The sequence below is a fragment of the Bombina bombina genome, chromosome 2 (genome assembly GCF_027579735.1).
Source record: "Bombina bombina isolate aBomBom1 chromosome 2, aBomBom1.pri, whole genome shotgun sequence".
Classification (NCBI taxonomy): Eukaryota; Metazoa; Chordata; class Amphibia; order Anura; family Bombinatoridae; genus Bombina; species Bombina bombina.
The window spans coordinates 114,084,533-114,102,728 of record NC_069500.1 but is presented as its reverse complement, the minus strand read 5'-3'; the positions used below and the strand labels follow the sequence as shown (position 1 = coordinate 114,102,728).

The window sequence follows — 18,196 nt, the reverse complement described above, 5'->3', positions numbered from 1 at the left end:
TGGCCGAGAATGTGCAGGGGGCGGCATTGCACAGGAATTGCACAACTACAGCGAATTATGTCTGCCGACATTTGATAAATCTACCCCATATGCCGTTTTACCATTACAGGATGTACCTATCGTAGTTTACCTGTGGCTCGGCTTTTAACTGAAGCTGATGCATTGTTGTCCCAGGCACTAGTCTCTAACAACACTATCCTGCTGGGATTTGCCCTTTCTATGCAGATCCTAAGCACCTTCCCCACTGCAGCAGCAAAGAAGGGGGTCTGCAGTCTCCATATCTATCACTTCAATTTCAAAAGATTTCATACCTTACAATACAATCTTGTTCTCAACTGAACCACAATAGCTCCTGGATTTATGCCCTGAAACCTTTTTTCATACACATTTAAAAAGTCATCAATTTACAAAACAGCTGGATACAAGTCGTAAAACACTTCTGCTCAGTTGTTCTCTAGTTGATTGGAACATGGAATTCCAGTAAATGTAGTGCAGTGTGTGCTGTGAATAGACACATTTACTGTTACAAGTTTACAAACTTTGATGTTTTACAGCTGTTTAAATATCGTTTTTAAACCACATTGTGAATAAGGAGGGGGTGTGAATTCAACATATAAATGGTATAAAGTATCAACAGATGCTTGTTTCAAATTACAATTAAAGAAATTAAGAATCATAAATACAACTTTTTTTTTTTGCTAAACAATAAATAGACAGGAATATTCTAACAAGACCTTTATAAATTAGTTTAAGAATAAGTCATCAAACTATTAGCAGATTGGCATCATTATTTTTCAGATTAACAACAGATAACAAGAGAAGGAAGAAAAAATATTAATAGAAGTAAATTTGAAAGTTGTTTAAATCGCATGTTCTATGTGAATCATTAAAAAAATTGGGTTTCATATCTATTTAACTTGTGTCACCTGTATAAGGCACAAACTGATCAGTTGAGCATGACCTGTTCTATTGGTTGACAGAGCCACAACTCCACAAACACAGTCTTGGGGATCGATTAATCAACCCCCAAACCCCCCGTATGCATCTGTTTCCGTGCAAGCCTTCTCGCTCGCCGGAAACATGAGTTAAGAAGCAGCGGTCATAAGACCGCTGCTCCATAACTCATCTGCCACCTCTGAGGCGTGGACAACAATCAGCCTGATCGGATATGATCAGATTGATTGAAACCCCCTGCTAGTGGCCGATAGGCAGCGAATCAGCATGGGGCGGCATTGCACAAGCATTTCACGAGAAATGCTTGTGCAATGATAAATGCTGACAGCATATGCTGACAGCATTTATCGATGTGCGGCAGACACGATCAGCTACAGCGGATCTTGTCCACTCACACTATGATAAATCGGCCCCTTGGACTTCATTTACTGAAGCTTTAATTTATGAAATAACCGCACCCTGCAATATAAATGATTGGTTCATAGTTCTTTTGTGAATATAATACCAATCTGTATTTGGTTGGATACTCAAACATTTTTGTTTAGATAAAATAATAATAACCTCTTTTATGTTGTTTTTTTTTTGTTTGTTTGTTTTCTTTGATAAAGCTAAGCTCCTAGTTTCATTAAACATCTATCTAGGTCTGACACATGAACACAGTTGATGCATGAAACCCAGCATAGTTATTTCACACTTCATTCAGACTTAAAATAAACAAATAATATGAATATTCAGAAAACACTAAAAGAACAGAGTTGAACCCAAAATAGTAGAATATAGCCAAGAACTATAATATTCAAAACTTTAAAAGTTTGACACTGTACAGTATGTGCAGGATGTAAATGTCACAGAGAGAGAGCCCAGCCCATATGATATATTGTTCCTGCAGTAGGTCTGAACACGGTGCACTTGTATTAGCTGTTTGCCTAAGTACAGTGTCCTTTTTAAGACAGAATTATTCAGCTCTATCTGAATCATGCAAGTTTAATTTGGACTTTCCTATCCCTTTAAGTAGAAAACTAGTTTAAAGTACACTGTCCCCTTAATTGTACTTGACTAATTAGAGGAATGCAGTGGCACATTTAGGTTTGTGCTGGAGGCACAGATAAATAAACAGGCCCCTTATCTGAACCATCTTCTTCTTGACAAAAACAGAATGGTCTTTAACTTGCCCAGTCATTTACATATGATATGATAGATCCATTTTTATCAACAACATTTAATACAGTGATTAACTCCTTTGTATAAGCAACATAAAGAGCTCTGACTCACCTTTTCCAATACTTTACATATTCAACAGCAGGTAGCAGCCTCCTGTCAGCTACAAATTATGTATTGGTTGAGCACATTTTTGTCAGCTATATAAGCATCACTGATTAGACCTTTTTGTTTCATATACAGCAGTGATTAACTCTTTGCTGCCAGCCATGTCTATGCCAGTAATATTTCTCTTCTTGTTGACTTTATGATGAGCAGTGAGTTTTGCCAATCACATATAAAGAATTAATCTGTTCTATCTTGCAAAGAATACAATTAAAGGGACATACAACTCAAACATTTTCTTTCATGATTCAGATAGAGAATACCATTTTAAACAACTTTCTAATTAACTTCTATTCGTTCTAATTTCGTTCTATTCGTTCTAATTTCGTTCTCTTGGTATTATTTGTTGAAGGAGCAGCAATGCACTACTGGTTTCTAACTGAACACATGGGTGAGGCAATGACAATCAGTATATATATATATGCAGCCGCCAATCAGCAGTTAGAACCTTTCAGCAAAGTGTTACAAGAGAAGGGAGCAAATTAAATAATAGAAGTAAATTAGAAAGTTATTTAAAATGATAAAATGATATTCTGTATCTGAAACATGAAAGAATTTTTTGGGGTTTCATGTCCCTTTAACTAAACTCTTCTTGGACTCTCACCAGTAATATTGGGCTCAACTAGTGGCTGCATAGCCTCCTTTGTCTGTTTGTTATCCGACACTGCTCACCAGCAGGCTTTGTGAAAAAAAAATCTTAATACATTCTCTTGTCAAAAATACATATGGTATTTAATATTAATTCAATTATATGGATGGGCGAATATGCTGAAAGTGTAATTCGTTTGGTAAAACAAATAGTGCTGTGGACATTCGTTTTGAAAAATAAAATGTTGCTAAGAATAAAAATCCATTAAAATTTGGTAATCAAATGTTATTTCCGGTTTTCGAATGTTACTTTCATTTTCGAATGTTCATATTAATATCGAATATCCACATTTGAAATTTCGAATATAACATTCGATTTAACAAATACTATTGAGAAGTTCAATAATTAATGTGGTAGGGAACTTAGTCAATTGATACATAATAGATATAAATATATCAATTTGAATGTTTCTATTTCGAATATTGCATAATTCGAATATTACATTTAAAGAGAGCGTTAGAAATACTATTACATTAAGCGAATGTTAAAATGTTGTACAAACATTCGAAACTAACAAACAAATGTGTTCAAATTCGATTCATTTTTCCACCATCCCTATTCAATTAGAATAAGGTATCGCTCTTATTTCAAAGGGACATGAAAGTCAAAATTCAACGTTCATAATTAACTTCTATTATCAAATTTACTTTGTTCTCTAAGTACTCTTTGCTGAAAAACATACCTAGGTAGGTCCGGGAGCAGAAATGCACCACAGAGAGCTAGCTGCTAAATGGTGGCTACACACATATGTCTTTTATCATTAAAGGGATACTCAAGTTAAAATTAAAATTTCATAATTTCATACTTCCATTAACAAAATGTGCAGAGACTTTTTATATTTACACTTTTGGAGTCACCAGCTCCTACTAAGCATGTGCAAGAATTGACAGAATATATGTATATGCATTTGTGATTGGCTGATGACTGTCACATGATACAGGAGGAGTGGAAAAAAACCTACTACTCATCTGAAGTTCAGACTAAGTGCTATTGCATTGTCTTTTTACTATGGATTTGTTGATTATGCAATTCAATTGTATTAACTGGTCCTTTAACTCATGAGATGTGTTCAACTAGGTCCCAGTACATTTTTGCGGCACTGAAACTTACTTTAACTTTGTGTTTAACCCTATGAAGAGGTTAAACTCAGTTATAAGCAAACAATAGTGTAACAATAAAATGCTCTAATACTTTTCCATGCCTTTTATTCAAAAGAAACATGAAATTGCAGTTTGGTGGAAAAAAGAGTTGAGAACCAAGGAAACCAATTCATATACAGTTCTGTTATGTTTTTGCATATTCTCTGTGTCTTAAATTATTCAGCAGATGTTCTCATATCTGCTAACATTATTTGCCTAACAAGTTTAGTTGTTATGTATTGCATTACTCACATACAATAGAATATTCAATTTGTGCAGCCTTTTTTCAGAGCCTGGTATAAATCTCTATTATATTAGCGTTATCTCGTTTCTGATACACAGAGATCATATCTGATTAACCTAATAAAATGTATCTGCAGCGGAGCAGGACGCTATGACATTCCAGTACCCAATAAAATTAGGTTGAATTGCTTTGGGAGATTTTGTGTGATAGTGAAGTGATCTGCACTGTTGCTGTTAAGATAAAACTTAATCAGAATTACCAAGCGTTTCGTTTTAGAGGTTATTTTAATAGCTTTTGAAAACCACTGCAATAAATTTAAAGCATAAAGTGATGACTGAAAAAAAAATGATGCATATACTCATCTATAAAAAAGAGAATTCTAGTTGTACCCTTACGGGATTTAATGAATAAATGAATCCATGAATGAACAAATCACAAAACAACATTGAGTGAATAGATGGTAGAATTTGTGTCTTTGTGTATACAGATCACATGGTCTCATTCCTTATTACATCATGTGACATCATATTACAACATATGACATCATATTACAACATATTATGTGAATAGGTGCTGTAGTGCATTTGTGTACGCAGATCACATGGTCTCATTCCTTATGACATCTATTACATCATATTACAACACAATCTACAGCGCAAGGTGCTTTATCTTTTATGCAACCTTGAGCAAAGAATAGCGCACAATCTGGTATTAGAAGTGGAGGGTTACATATTTGAATCAAAGCATCTTAACATGACCAAAACTTTTTTATTCCAAAAAAGTAGTTGGTTAAAACACCTCAAGATATTAATATAAATTGTTTAATTACATGTAGTAAAACAACTTTGCAATATACTTTCATTATTTATTTTGTTCTCCTTTCCTGTAATTTAATTCTGAATATTGTCTGCTTTCCAATTCATGTTAAACATGGAAGTGCAGACACAGCTATGTTCCACACAGTCATTGGTTGCACACTCTAATAAGCCATTTATAACCATTCCTAATTGGCCTCAGCGTAACCTAGGTTACAAAATGGCTGTGCCCACTGCTTTATGAACATTAACTTTACCCTTACTTTTTCAATATTTAAACAACTAATATAATTTTTACAAATACATGTACAAATTATTCTCAGGCTAATCTTTGCTCTGAACACATCATTCAAGCAATGATGCATTTAGTGTTTAATGTCCCTTTAAGTGTTTATGACAAGCAAGTTCTAAAACACCATTGTGAAACGTAGCACTTTTTTAAGACCTGAAGTAAACCATTATTATTAATTATATGGCACAGAACTCCATCTAGATCGCCACACCTTGTGCACGATTGGCTTAACTCACCCTCGGCTTAACGCCCCATCTCCTTAGCGATATCCATCATGAATTTTACTGAGCACTTCATAGAAGTATATTATTTGAGGGATTTAATACATTCTCACTATCCAGCATGCAGAACAACTTTGGACTTGTAATATAAATGCCAAAATAGAACCACTATTGATCTGCCTCCATTTTATTAAAGGGACATGAAACTCACATTTTGTATTTAATGATTTAGATAGAGCATGCAATTTTAAACAACTTTCCAATTTACTTCTATTAACACATTTGCTTTGTTTACTTGGTATCCTTTGTTTAAGGAGCAGTAGTGCACTATTGGGAGCTAGCTAAACACATAAGCTAAGCCAATGATAAAAGGCAAATATGTGCAGCCACCAATCAGCAGCTAGCTCCCAGAAGTGGATTGCTGCTTCTGAGCCTACCTAGGTTTGCTTATCCAAGGATACCAAGAGAACAAAGCACATTAGATAACAGAAGTAAATTAGAAAGTTGTTTAAAATAATATGCTATCTGAATTAAAAAAGAAAAATCTTGGGTTTCATGTCCCTTTAGCATGTGTAAAAGATGGAAAAACTTGAATAAATGAAAACATTACAATGTCACTGATCAAAACTTCACTATTTAAATATTTCCAAGATTCAGAATGTTAATGCTTGCATTGTTAAAGGGACATGAAACTCAAAATGTTTCTTTCATGATTCAGACAGAGAATACCATTTTAAACAACATTTACAATTTACTTCTATTATTTATTTTGCTTCATTCTCTTGTTATTCTTTGCTAAAAGGTTTATCTATGAAAGCTCAGGAGCAGCAGAGAACCTAAGTTCTAGCTACTGATTGGCCGCTGCATATATATACCAATTGTTATTGGCTCACCCATGTGTTCATTTTGAAACCAGTAGTGCATTGCTGCTCCTTCAACAAATGATAACAAGAGAATGAAACAAATTAAATAATAGAAGAAAATTAGAAAGTTGTTTAAAATTGTATTCTTTATCTGAATCATGAAAGAACATTTTTGGGTTTCATGTCCCTTTAAGGGAGCCACCATTTTGATGCCAATCTTCTATAAATAAACCAGTAGTCAAGTGCAAACCTCAGTCAGTTATGCTGCTGCGCTAGCTGACACAGCTGGTGTTTTCTCCCTGTGTGGTTATGTGGGTAGCATGAATTTCTCTGTTGGGAAGCTTGGCACCAGTGCTTACATGGGTTTGGCACAACCATTCCTGCACCTGGGTTCTGATCATATTTAACCTCCCCCAGAGGAAAGATTCTCTAATTGGTGTTAGGTGAAGCCATTGCATTTTTGAGAATCAGCATTTTTAAAGGAACATAAAAAAAACTGTTGTGTCATCTGAATGACTGCACCATAAATGTGCACTTATATATTAGACACGTCCAAATTCGTAAAATTCAGGATTCGTATCGATTTGGATTTCCAAATTAAAATAGTGCCGAATTTACCGAATAAATCCGAATTAGTTTGGATTTATTCAGATTTATTCGGTAGATTCGGATGGCCATGGATTACACTAGTATTGTACAGTATATTAGGTTATATCACTCTGCTATGGGTTACACCTAATATACAGTACATAATACTAGTCTAATACATAGCACATCCCACCGAATTCCGAATTTCCGAATTTCCGAACTGAACCGAACCGAATCCAGACGAATTTATTCGAATCCAAATAAATCCGAAACGAATCCGAACCGAATTGATTCAAATTTTTCCGAATTCGAACCGTTCCGAACCGAAATTCGAAAAAATCCAAATCGAACCGAACCAAACCGAATTTTTTCGCCATGCACATATCTATTATATATAGTATTTTCTAAAAAGCAACGTAAAGTACCATGAATAGGTTTCTACAAAGCAGGGTTAAAGGGACCGTAAAGTCAAAATTAGACTTTCATGATTCCAATTTTGTTTCTATTATCTTATTTGCTTAGCACTCATGGTATCCTTTGTTGAAAAGCATACCTAGGTAGGCTCAAGAGCAGCAATGCACTACTGGGAGCTAGCTGCTGATTGGTCGCTGCACATATATCTTTTGTCTACAGTTGCCATATTGCCACTTTAAGGGGGGGGCACATATAAAAAATACTTATCAGTTCTTTTAATGACACATTATTCAAACATTTCTGTAAACAGTCCCTGACATATGTATTTTTCATACAATATGGCAATATGACAACCCTACATTTGTCAACCCTACATTTGTCATTGGTGTACCTGATGTGTTCAGCTAGCTCCCAGTGCATTGCAGCTCCTTCAACAAAGGACACCAGAGAATGTTTTTATCTACCTGAATCATTTAAAGGCCAAGATTGACTCCACTTATAAACCTTTCTGCTTACTCCAACCTGATTGGTTAGTTTTTTTGGGGACTATGAACAAATCATGCCTACCATTCACTGGGCACAGAGCTGATCAAATCTTAAAACAAGCAAAACAAATCAGTCCTTTAAATGCAATTAAGATTGCAAAGTGTTTTGGAATAGTATGCTGTAGCACTCTGTTGTCTACCGTTTCTCTTAAAGGACCTTTAAATGCTGGTGACTCAGACCAGTGTGCACAATCTGATAATGGATGCAGTTTTAATCCTAAAGTATTCCACAGCACCAAGGATATAATAACAACTTTTATTGTAACATAAGGGTCCCTGGGATTGGAATACTTTGGGATCTGAATCATGAAAGTTTAATTCTGGCTTTAGTGTCCCTAACATTATTGACACCAAATGTACTCAGTGTTGCCTCCTGCTGGTTCTGTATGCATGGTAAAATCTTCTTCCTAGTCATTTACATTATATTTTCTTAGCTGTTGTGGGCATCCATGTAATCCACTTGCTCCACATACACCATGCAAAAGTCTGCCCCTAGTGTAGTTCCTTTTCCTTTGAAGGGCCACTGTAAGTAAAAAATTACTATGCCTAATACGAATTAACTACCCTAAATAAGTCTTTTATCAATATAATTTCATTACAATATGTTCACCGTATATCCAAAATCTTCTTTTCTAATTTTATTGATTTCCAAACCCACTCCTTTCCAATCCTTGTTTAATACCTAGGTTTCAAAATGGCGCTTAAAAATCGCAATGCACATGCGCAAGTTTACGCAGTGTCACAGCAAACGTCACTCCATGAAAGACTGGCTGGAACATAGTAGACCCGCACTATCTAGCTGTGGGTAACTTCGGCTTCACTTATTCAAAGTGTGCATGCGCAATTGAGCTGAATTTATTCATATGATTATTAGGAGCGATTAGACAGTTATTGGTATGCATAAAATTGCAATTTGATAGGTTAGTCATTTTCAACATGTAGTGCCGAAAATTGTGGGCTGGAAAAGGTGACGTAATTGCCGAATAAGAAATATGAAATATTAAACGTTAGGATGCTTCGTTTTTAAGAAAATAAAGGTCAGTAAGTTTTAATATAGGATTCTTAAATATAATATGTTCGTTGTTTGTATTCAAAATCGTAAAAGAAAGTAATCCTTTAAAGTCACACCTGTATCAAAACTGGGAGATTAACAATAATGATTAATTTCATCATGCTTTCAGGAGGTAACATGCCCAAGCTTAATGGCAGAAGCATTTCTGGATTGTGATCAATGTAAAAACACACTGACAATGTGGTAAATCACAATGCTTCAAAATATATATAAACTATTTCTCCACAAATATCCCCCTAGACTGTAATGGTGGTTTTCTGTAGAAAACCATTAGATACGTTTTCAGAGGGATTTTGATAAACTCCAATTTCTGCTGACGTTCAGAAATCATTATCTGTCGAAAACAAACACAAGTTTGTGATCATTTAGAAAAACATATCAAATTATTTATCTACAACAGTCTTCATAGTTTTCAATAGTGGTTTTCTGTTGACAATCATTTGATAAGCTTTTCTAAAGGATTGTAATTGATAGCTAACGCCTAGATTTAGAGTTTTGCGACCAAAGGGGTGCATTAGCTACGCGTGCTTTTTTTCCCCCGCACCTTTTAAATACCGCTGGTATTTAGAGTTCACAGAATGGCTTGGTTTTCAGTGTGTTAGGCTCCAAAAAGGGAGCGTAGAGCATAATTTAACGCCACTGCAACTCTAGATACCAGCGGTGCTTACGGACGCGGCCAGCCTCAAAAACGTGCTGTTTGAGCTGAAACAATGAGGCTGTTTGAGCTGAAAAAAACCTAACACCTGCAAAAAAGCTGCGCTCAGCTCCTAATGCAGCTCCATTGTTTTCTATGGGGAAACACTTCCTATGTCTGCACCTAACACTCTAACATGTACCCCGAATCTAAACACCCCTAACCTTACACTTATTAACCCCTAATCTGCGGCCCCCGCTATCGCTGACCCCTGCATTTAATTATTAACCCCTAATCTGCCGATCCGTACACCCCCGCCACCTACATTATCCCTATGTACCCCTAATCTGCTGCCCCTAACACCGCCGACCCCTATATTATATTTATTAACCCCTAATCTGCCGCCCCCAACGTCGCCTCCACCTAACTACACTTATTAACCCCTAATCTGCCGACTGGACCTGAGCGCTACTATAATAAATGTATTAACCCCTAATCCGCCTCACTCCCGCCTCAATAACCCTATAAGAAATAGTATTAACCCCTAATCTGCCCTCCCTAACATTGCCGACACCTAATTTCAAGTATTAACCCCTAATCTGCCGATCGGAGCTCACCGCTACTCTAATACATTTTTTAACCCCTAAAGCTAATTCTAACCCTAACCCTAACACCCCCCTAAGTTAAATATAATTTAAATCTAACAAAATAAATTAACTCTTATTAAATAAATTATTCCTATTTAAAGCTAAATACTTACCTGTAAAATAAACCCTAATATAGCTACAATATAAATTATAATTATATTGTATCTATTTTAGGATTTATATTTATTTTACAGGCAACTTTGTATTTATTTTAACCAGGTACAATAGCTATTAAATAGTTAAGAACTATTTAATAGCTAAAATAGTTAAAATAATTACAAAATCACCTGTAAAATAAATCCTAACCTAAGTTACAATTAAACCTAACACTACACTATCAATAAATAAATTAAATAAAATACCTACAATTACCTACAATTAAACCTAACACTACACTATCAATACATTAATTAAATACAATACCTACAAATAAATACATTTAAATAAACTAACTAAAGTACAAAAAATAAAAAAGAACTAAGCTACAAAAAATAAAAAAATATTTACAAACATAAGAAAAATCTTACAACAATTTTAAACTAATTACACCTACTCTAAGCCCCCTAATAAAATAACAAAGCCCCCCAAAATAAAAAAATGCCCTACCCTATTCTAAATTAAAAAAGTTCAAAGCTCTTTTACCTTACCAGCCCTGAAAAGGGCCATTTGCGGGGCATGCCCCAAAGAATTCAGCTCTTTTGCCTGTAAAAAAAACATACAATACCCCCCCAACATTAAAACCCACCACCCACATACCCCTAATCTAACCCAAACTCCCCTTAAATAAACCTTACACTAAGCCCCTGAAGATCTTCCTACCTTATCTTCACCTCGCCGGGTATCACCGATCGGTCCTGGCTCAGAAATCTTCATCCAACCCAAGCGGGGGCTAGACATCCATCATCCGGCGGCTGAAGAGGTCCAGAAGAGGCTCCAAAGTCTTCATCCTATCCGGGAAGAAGAGGCGATCCGGACCGGCAACCATCTTGATCCAAGCGGCATCTTCTATCTTCATCCGATGACGACCGGCTCCATCTTGAAGACCTCCACCGCGGACCCATCTTCTTCTTCCGACGACTTCCCGATGAATGACGGTTCCTTTAAGGGACGTCATCCAAGATTGCGTCCCTCGAATTCCGATTGGCTGATAGGATTCTATCAGCCAATCGGAATTAAGGTAGGAAAATTCTGATTGGCTGATGGAATCAGCCAATCAGAATCAAGTTCAATCCGATTGGCTGATCCGATCAGCCAATCAGATTGAGCTCGCATTCTATTGGCTGATCGGAACAGCCAATAGAATGCGAGCTCAATCTGATTGGCTGATTGGATCAGCCAATCGGATTGAACTTGATTCTGATTGGCTGATTCCATCAGCCAATCAGAATTTTCCTACCTTAATTCCGATTGGCTGATAGAATCCTATCAGCCAATCGGAATTCGAGGGACGCCATCTTGGATGACGTTCCTTAAAGGAACCGTCATTCGTCGGGAAGTAGTCGGCAGAAGAAGATGGGTCCGCGGTGGAGGTCTTCAAGATGGAGCCGGTCGTCATCGGATGAAGATAGAAGATGCCGCTTGGATCAAGATGGTTGCCGGTCCGGATCGCCTCTTCTTCCCGGATAGGATGAAGACTTTGGAGCCTCTTCTGGACCTGTTCAGCCGCCGGATGATGGATGTCTAGCCCCCGCTTGGGTTGGATGAAGATTTCGGAGCCAGGACCGATCGGTGATACCCGGCGAGGTGAAGATAAGGTAGGAAGATCTTCAGGGGCTTAGTGTTAGGTTTATTTAAGGGGGGTTTGGGTTAGATTAGGGGTATGTGGGTGGTGGGTTTTAATGTTGGGGGGGGTATTGTATGTTTTTTTACAGGCAAAAGAGCTGAATTCTTTGGGGCATGCCCCGCAAATGGCCCTTTTCAGGGCTGGTAAGGTAAAAGAGCTTTGAACTTTTTTAATTTAGAATAGGGTAGGGCATTTTTTTATTTTGGGGGGCTTTGTTATTTTATTAGGGGGCTTAGAGTAGGTGTAATTAGTTTAAAATTGTTGTAAGATTTTTCTTATGTTTGTAAATATTTTTTTATTTTTTGTAACTTAGTTCTTTTTTATTTTTTGTACTTTAGTTAGTTTATTTAAATGTAGTAATTTGTAGGTACTGTATTTAATTAATGTATTGATAGTGTAGTGTTAGGTTTAATTGTAGGTAATTGTAGGTATTTTATTTAATTTAATTATTGATAGTGTAGTGTTAGGTTTAATTGTAACTTAGGTTAGGATTTATTTTACAGGTGATTTTGTAATTATTTTAACTATTTTAGCTATTAAATAGTTCTTAACTATTTAATAGCTATTGTACCTGGCTAAAATAAATACAAAGTTGCCTGTAAAATAAATATAAATCCTAAAATAGCTACAATATAATAATAATTTATATTGTAGATATATTAGGGTTTATTTTACAGGTAAGTATTTAGCTTTAAATAGGAATAATTTATTTAATAAGAGTTAATTTATTTAGTTAGATTTAAATTATATTTAATTTAGGGGGGTGTTAGTGTTAGGTTTAGACTTAGCTTTAGGGGTTAAAAAATTTATTAGAATAGCGGTGAGCTCCGGTCGGCAGATTAGGGGTTAATGTTTGAAGTTAGGTGTCGGCGATGTTAGGGAGGGCAGATTAGGGGTTAATACTATTTCTTATAGGGTTATTGAGGCGGGAGTGAGGCGGATTAGGGGTTAATAACTTTATTATAGTAGCGGTGCAGTCCGCTCGGCCGATTAGGGGTTAATAAGTGTAGGTAGGTGGCGGCGACGTTGTGGGGGGGAGATTAGGGGTTAATAAATATAATATAGGGGTCGGCGGTGTTAGGGGCAGCAGATTAGGGGTACATAAGGATAACGTAGGTGGCGGCGCTTTGCGGTCGGCAGATTAGGGGTTAATTATTGTAGGTAGCTGGCGGCGACGTTGTGCGGGGCAGATTAGAGGTTAATAAATATAATATAGGGGTCGGCGGTGTTAGGGGCAGCAGATTAGGGGTACATAAGTATAACGTAGGTGGCAGTCGGCAGATTAGGGGTTAAAAAAATTTAATCGAGTGGCGGCGATGTGGGGGGGCCTCGGTTTAGGGGTACATAGGTAGTTTATGGGTATTAGTGTACTGTAGAGCACAGTAGTTAAGAGCTTTATGAACCGGCGTTAGCCCAAAAAGCTCTTAACTACTGACTTTTTTCTGCGGCTGGAGTTTTGTCGTTAGAGTTCTAACTCTCACTCCAGCCACTACTCTAAATACCGGCGTTAGAAAGATCCCATTGAAAAGATAGGATACGCAATTGACGTAAGGGGATCTGCGGTATGGAAAAGTCGCGGCTGGAAAGTGAGCGTTAGACCCTTTCCTGACTGACTCCAAATACCAGAGGGCGTTAAAAACCAGCGTTAGGAGCCTCTAACGCTGGTTTTCACGGCTACCGCCCAACTCTAAATCTAGGCGTAAGTGTTTAAAGGGATACTAAACCCAATTTTTTATTTCATGATTCAGTTAAAGCATGCATTTTTAAGCAACTTTCTAATTTTATTTATTTTAAAAAGCCGGAATCTAAGTTTAGGTGCCTGCCTTTTTTGGTTCAGACCCTGGGTAGCGCTTGCTGATTGGGGGCTACATTTAGCAGGGATCTATCACAATGCTTTAGGAAAACTTATCAAATTATTTATCTACAAAAATCTCCATAGTCTTTAATAGTGAATTTCTGTTAAAAAACTTTAGACAAGGATTTTGATCGACCCCATGGTTATTAGTAAAGTGTATTTGTGTAATATTAAAATGCTTCTGCATTAGCATGTCCCTTTAAGACACTGTGTGTAAAGTGTAAAGACACTAATATTTTATTTCTAAAGGCAAATGCCAATCTGTGAAGATTGTTTAAATGGTAGAAATTAGTTCAGTTACACAATATTATATTCTAGGGTAAAGTTACATATCCATATGTCTGTTTATATATCTAATTAACAAATACAAACATATTATACTGTGAAATTGTTATGACATGTTTTCAATTAATTTGAATTATCTTTTTTTTTTTAATTGCAGATGTGTTATTGATGCAATAGTATAACATTTTAATTAAAATACACATTTAGAAACTGAATATGTATTTAATATATGTTCTAGGTAAAGGCAAAATGGTGATCATACTTTCTTGTTCTAGGTAATAGAGCACGAGCATCCAGTTAACAAAATCTCATTTATTGCACGAGACGTGACTGACAATCGAGCGTTTGGATATGTTTGTGGTGCAGAGGGACAACACCAGTTCTTTGCTATAAAAACAGCACAGCAGGTATGTCTTTAACTCGGTTCCGGATTTCTAAAATCAATAACAAAAATCAGATTATACTCTCACAAAAGTGGTGCACCCCAGTGGTGCAAATAGAGTATCCTGGGTGGGTCTGCAGCTTCCAAGCAAGTTGTCACTTGTAGGGCCTCATTAATTATATTACTGGTGAACAAGGCTCCCAGGCAAGGAACCTGTCTGCCGGTGTTTGACAGAATTTATGATTGAACAGCAATCATTTGTTCAGTGACTGCATTTAGCCACCAATCAGCAATCACTACCCAGGAGCTGAACCAAAGATGGGCTGGCTCATAAGCTTACATTCCTGCTTTTTCAAATAAAGATACCAAGAGAACAAAAAAATTATAATTGGAGTACATTAGATAGTAGCTTAAAATTGCATGCTCTATCTGAATTGTAAAAGAAAAAAATTGGGTTCAGTGTCCCTTTAACTAATTAAAATGTTGGCACTTCTACATGATTGGAATGGCAAAGAAACATTGGCAACAGACCTGAACATTGAAAAGCTTAGTCCTGTACAATAAATATGAAGTAGTATAAAACCAGGATGCATTATTCCTTACCTAGTATATGATATTTTTTTTTCATTAGGCTGAACCATTAGTCGTGGATCTTAAGGATCTCTTTCAAGTGATCTACAATGTTAAGAAGAGGGAGGATGAAGACAAGAAGCGGGTAAATATAAAAATATAAGACCATTGAATATGCAGTGGTGAAACACACTTCAAGGCGTTCACACTGCCCTCTGCTTTGTTACTTTTATATGTCTGCATTAATGCACTATTGGTGACTATGGTTACTATGTATCGGTGTGATACCATATAGATCTTTCTATCAATAGATGTAGCACGGGGATACCCAGCTTTTTTAAATAATTGCACAGGGGTACTGCGAGAGTATAGACAGAGCCTGTGTGGCTTATAGTTAGATAGGAATCTTTTTACTCGCAGTACACTGTGCAATGGGGATAATCACCCATATTGCGCTAATCTATGATATTTAGTAGGGGATCCGGTACTTCTTAATTTTGTTGATATTGGATATATGCAAACAGAGGGCAGGAATGTGTATATGTTTTTTAGTAATTTTAATATGCCTTAACCCCGTTTTAAATTATTATTAGAAAAAGTTATATTTTATTTTGTGGTCACTTCCTCATATATCATGATATACACTCCTTTCTATATGTGCCCCATAATGCTTTGGTCCTTTCTCTCTGTCTTTGATATAAATATAAAAAATATACTTTTTAATTTGTATCTAAGGCACTGGTTTTAAAACCTGTCCTCAGACCTCCCTAACAGGCCAGATATTGAGGATATCTGAACTGGAGCACAGGTGAAATAATCAGCTGATTAGTAAACTTGGTTATTTTACCTGCTCTCACGCAAGGTAATCCTGAAAATCTGTCCTGTTGGGGATGGTTGAAGATAAAACTATTGATATAGGGCAAATATTTATAGTTGATTTTATATGTGTCTGTTCGTTTTCATTTAAATAATAATACAAATATTCCCCATGACATTTGTTTTATCATTAGAACAAAAGGTAACATTTAACAATTGACTGTAATTTGTAAAAATATTTAATATGAGAAAATGACACTGTATGAAAATGTAAGAGCAAAATTAGTATTTTCTGTGGTCTACATAATAAATAACATTGGATTTATTATTTCCTAAATATTTCAATCTCACATTATATTGTCCCAGATTGGACATCAGTTCACCTTCTGAAAACAGCAACATTCAGAATTGTAAACCTATATTGTTCATTCAAAATTAACAATTAGAACACATTTTTTTTTTAGTTTTTTTTGTACCATCTTGCACTTAGTGCAGAAAATGAGTAGGTATAAAATATCTAACCATACAAATATTTCATAAATTTCAAATTGCACAAAATTCTGATTTACCAGAGGGTAGCCTTTTATGTATGTTCCTACCACTGTCCAAGCTGTATAGTAAAAAAATATATAAGAAAACAATAAATTAAGAAAAACAACAAAAACATAAAATAGTTCTGCCAAAATTCATCCTATAGAGAATGCCACAAAATATCACATCTTTTTACATTCTCCCAGCTCCCCATGTGACTTGATTCCTAAAATTCGTATTAATTCAGAGAAGAATGGATCTATGGACCGTAACATTGGCAACATAAAATATAAGGCTAGTAGCTACTGCTAGGCTATCCTCCTTCCTATGATCAGTATGATTTACGATATAGCTATGGATATGAAAACCGTCATTTGAATTGTAAAACCTTATTCTTGCAAATGTGGTGTCTTATGATACATTATTATGAAGAGGGTGTAATAAAGGCCTCTTAAAAAGCACTATCACACATATAAAACTGTTGAGAGTTTGTTGTCGCAGCTAGCAATGGGCAAACACTGCTCACTTATTTAAATGAACAGGATTCCTACTTTCAAATTAAGAGGGTTTTTTTTTTGTATTGTGTGTGGAGGACAGTATAGGGGATACTCCAACCCCTAATGTTGTTGCAGAGCATAGTTTGGGGTGCTATGGAATGTTTAATAGCCTGGAGAATTGTACAATACCTGCCTTTTACAGGTGATTATTTTTTTTATGGCAATCACCTGCTGTTTAAAGGAGCATGAGACCCCCTAATTGATCATTGAAATCTTCTTTTACATGGGAGGAGTATTGTGTGTATGTGTGTTGTATGGTGTCTTTATGGGATAGGGACTCCTGTGGGCAGTGGCGTCACTAGGGTTGGTGTCACCCGGTGCGGTAAGTCATGGTGTCACCCCCCCCCCCCCCAGAAAGCAGACACACACAAAAACACAGGCAAACACACATACAAACACTCAGACACACTTAAAAACATACTCAAATGCACACACAAACACTCGGAAACCCACTCAGACACACACACAAAAACACACACACAAAAACACTGAGACACACACAAACTCAGACACATACATACAAAATATGTAAACTGCACTGCATTAATTATAAAGCTCATGCCTAGAGCTGCTCCCTGGCTCAGCAGAACATCAAATGAAAGATAAACAGAGCACTCTAAAATAAATCACTGAAGAAAAGGTTTAGGCGCACAAACTATGAAAATTCTGCTCTCTGACTCTGTTCCAAGTCTGTCAGTGCACAGCCCTGGGCCGCATGTCACTGAGCAGTGAGCACAGATAGGCAGGCAGGTTTAGGCTAGCAGCGCAACTTTGCAATCCCCACGGCACACCCACAACATTCATAGTGAAATTGGGCAGGGGAGGAGCAAAGTACAAACAAGCAAAAGCAGCCGGGAAAATTATTTGTTGAAATTGCAGCACTGGCTCAAGGGGCAAAAAAATTGTGTGTCTACAACTTCCCCAGTCTCACTAATGTTCACAAATGCCAGACTCTAATAAAATAATCTATGCATCTCAACATTGTATTTCTTTGAATTTCAATAAAATAAAAAAAAT

General features: G+C 36.3%; 1 protein-coding gene across 2 annotated transcripts in view; it reads left to right on the top strand.

Annotated features, from left to right (window-relative positions):
* The window catches only part of DAB2 (DAB adaptor protein 2), a 347,304-nt gene that overhangs the window by 143,639 nt on the left and 185,469 nt on the right, over window positions 1-18,196 (top strand). For both annotated transcript variants that reach the window (XM_053701226.1, XM_053701225.1), the window contains exons 5-6: window positions 14,599-14,730; window positions 15,337-15,420. In XM_053701226.1, the coding sequence (XP_053557201.1) occupies window positions 14,599-14,730; window positions 15,337-15,420 (216 nt within the window). The remainder of the gene's footprint in view (window positions 1-14,598; window positions 14,731-15,336; window positions 15,421-18,196) is intronic.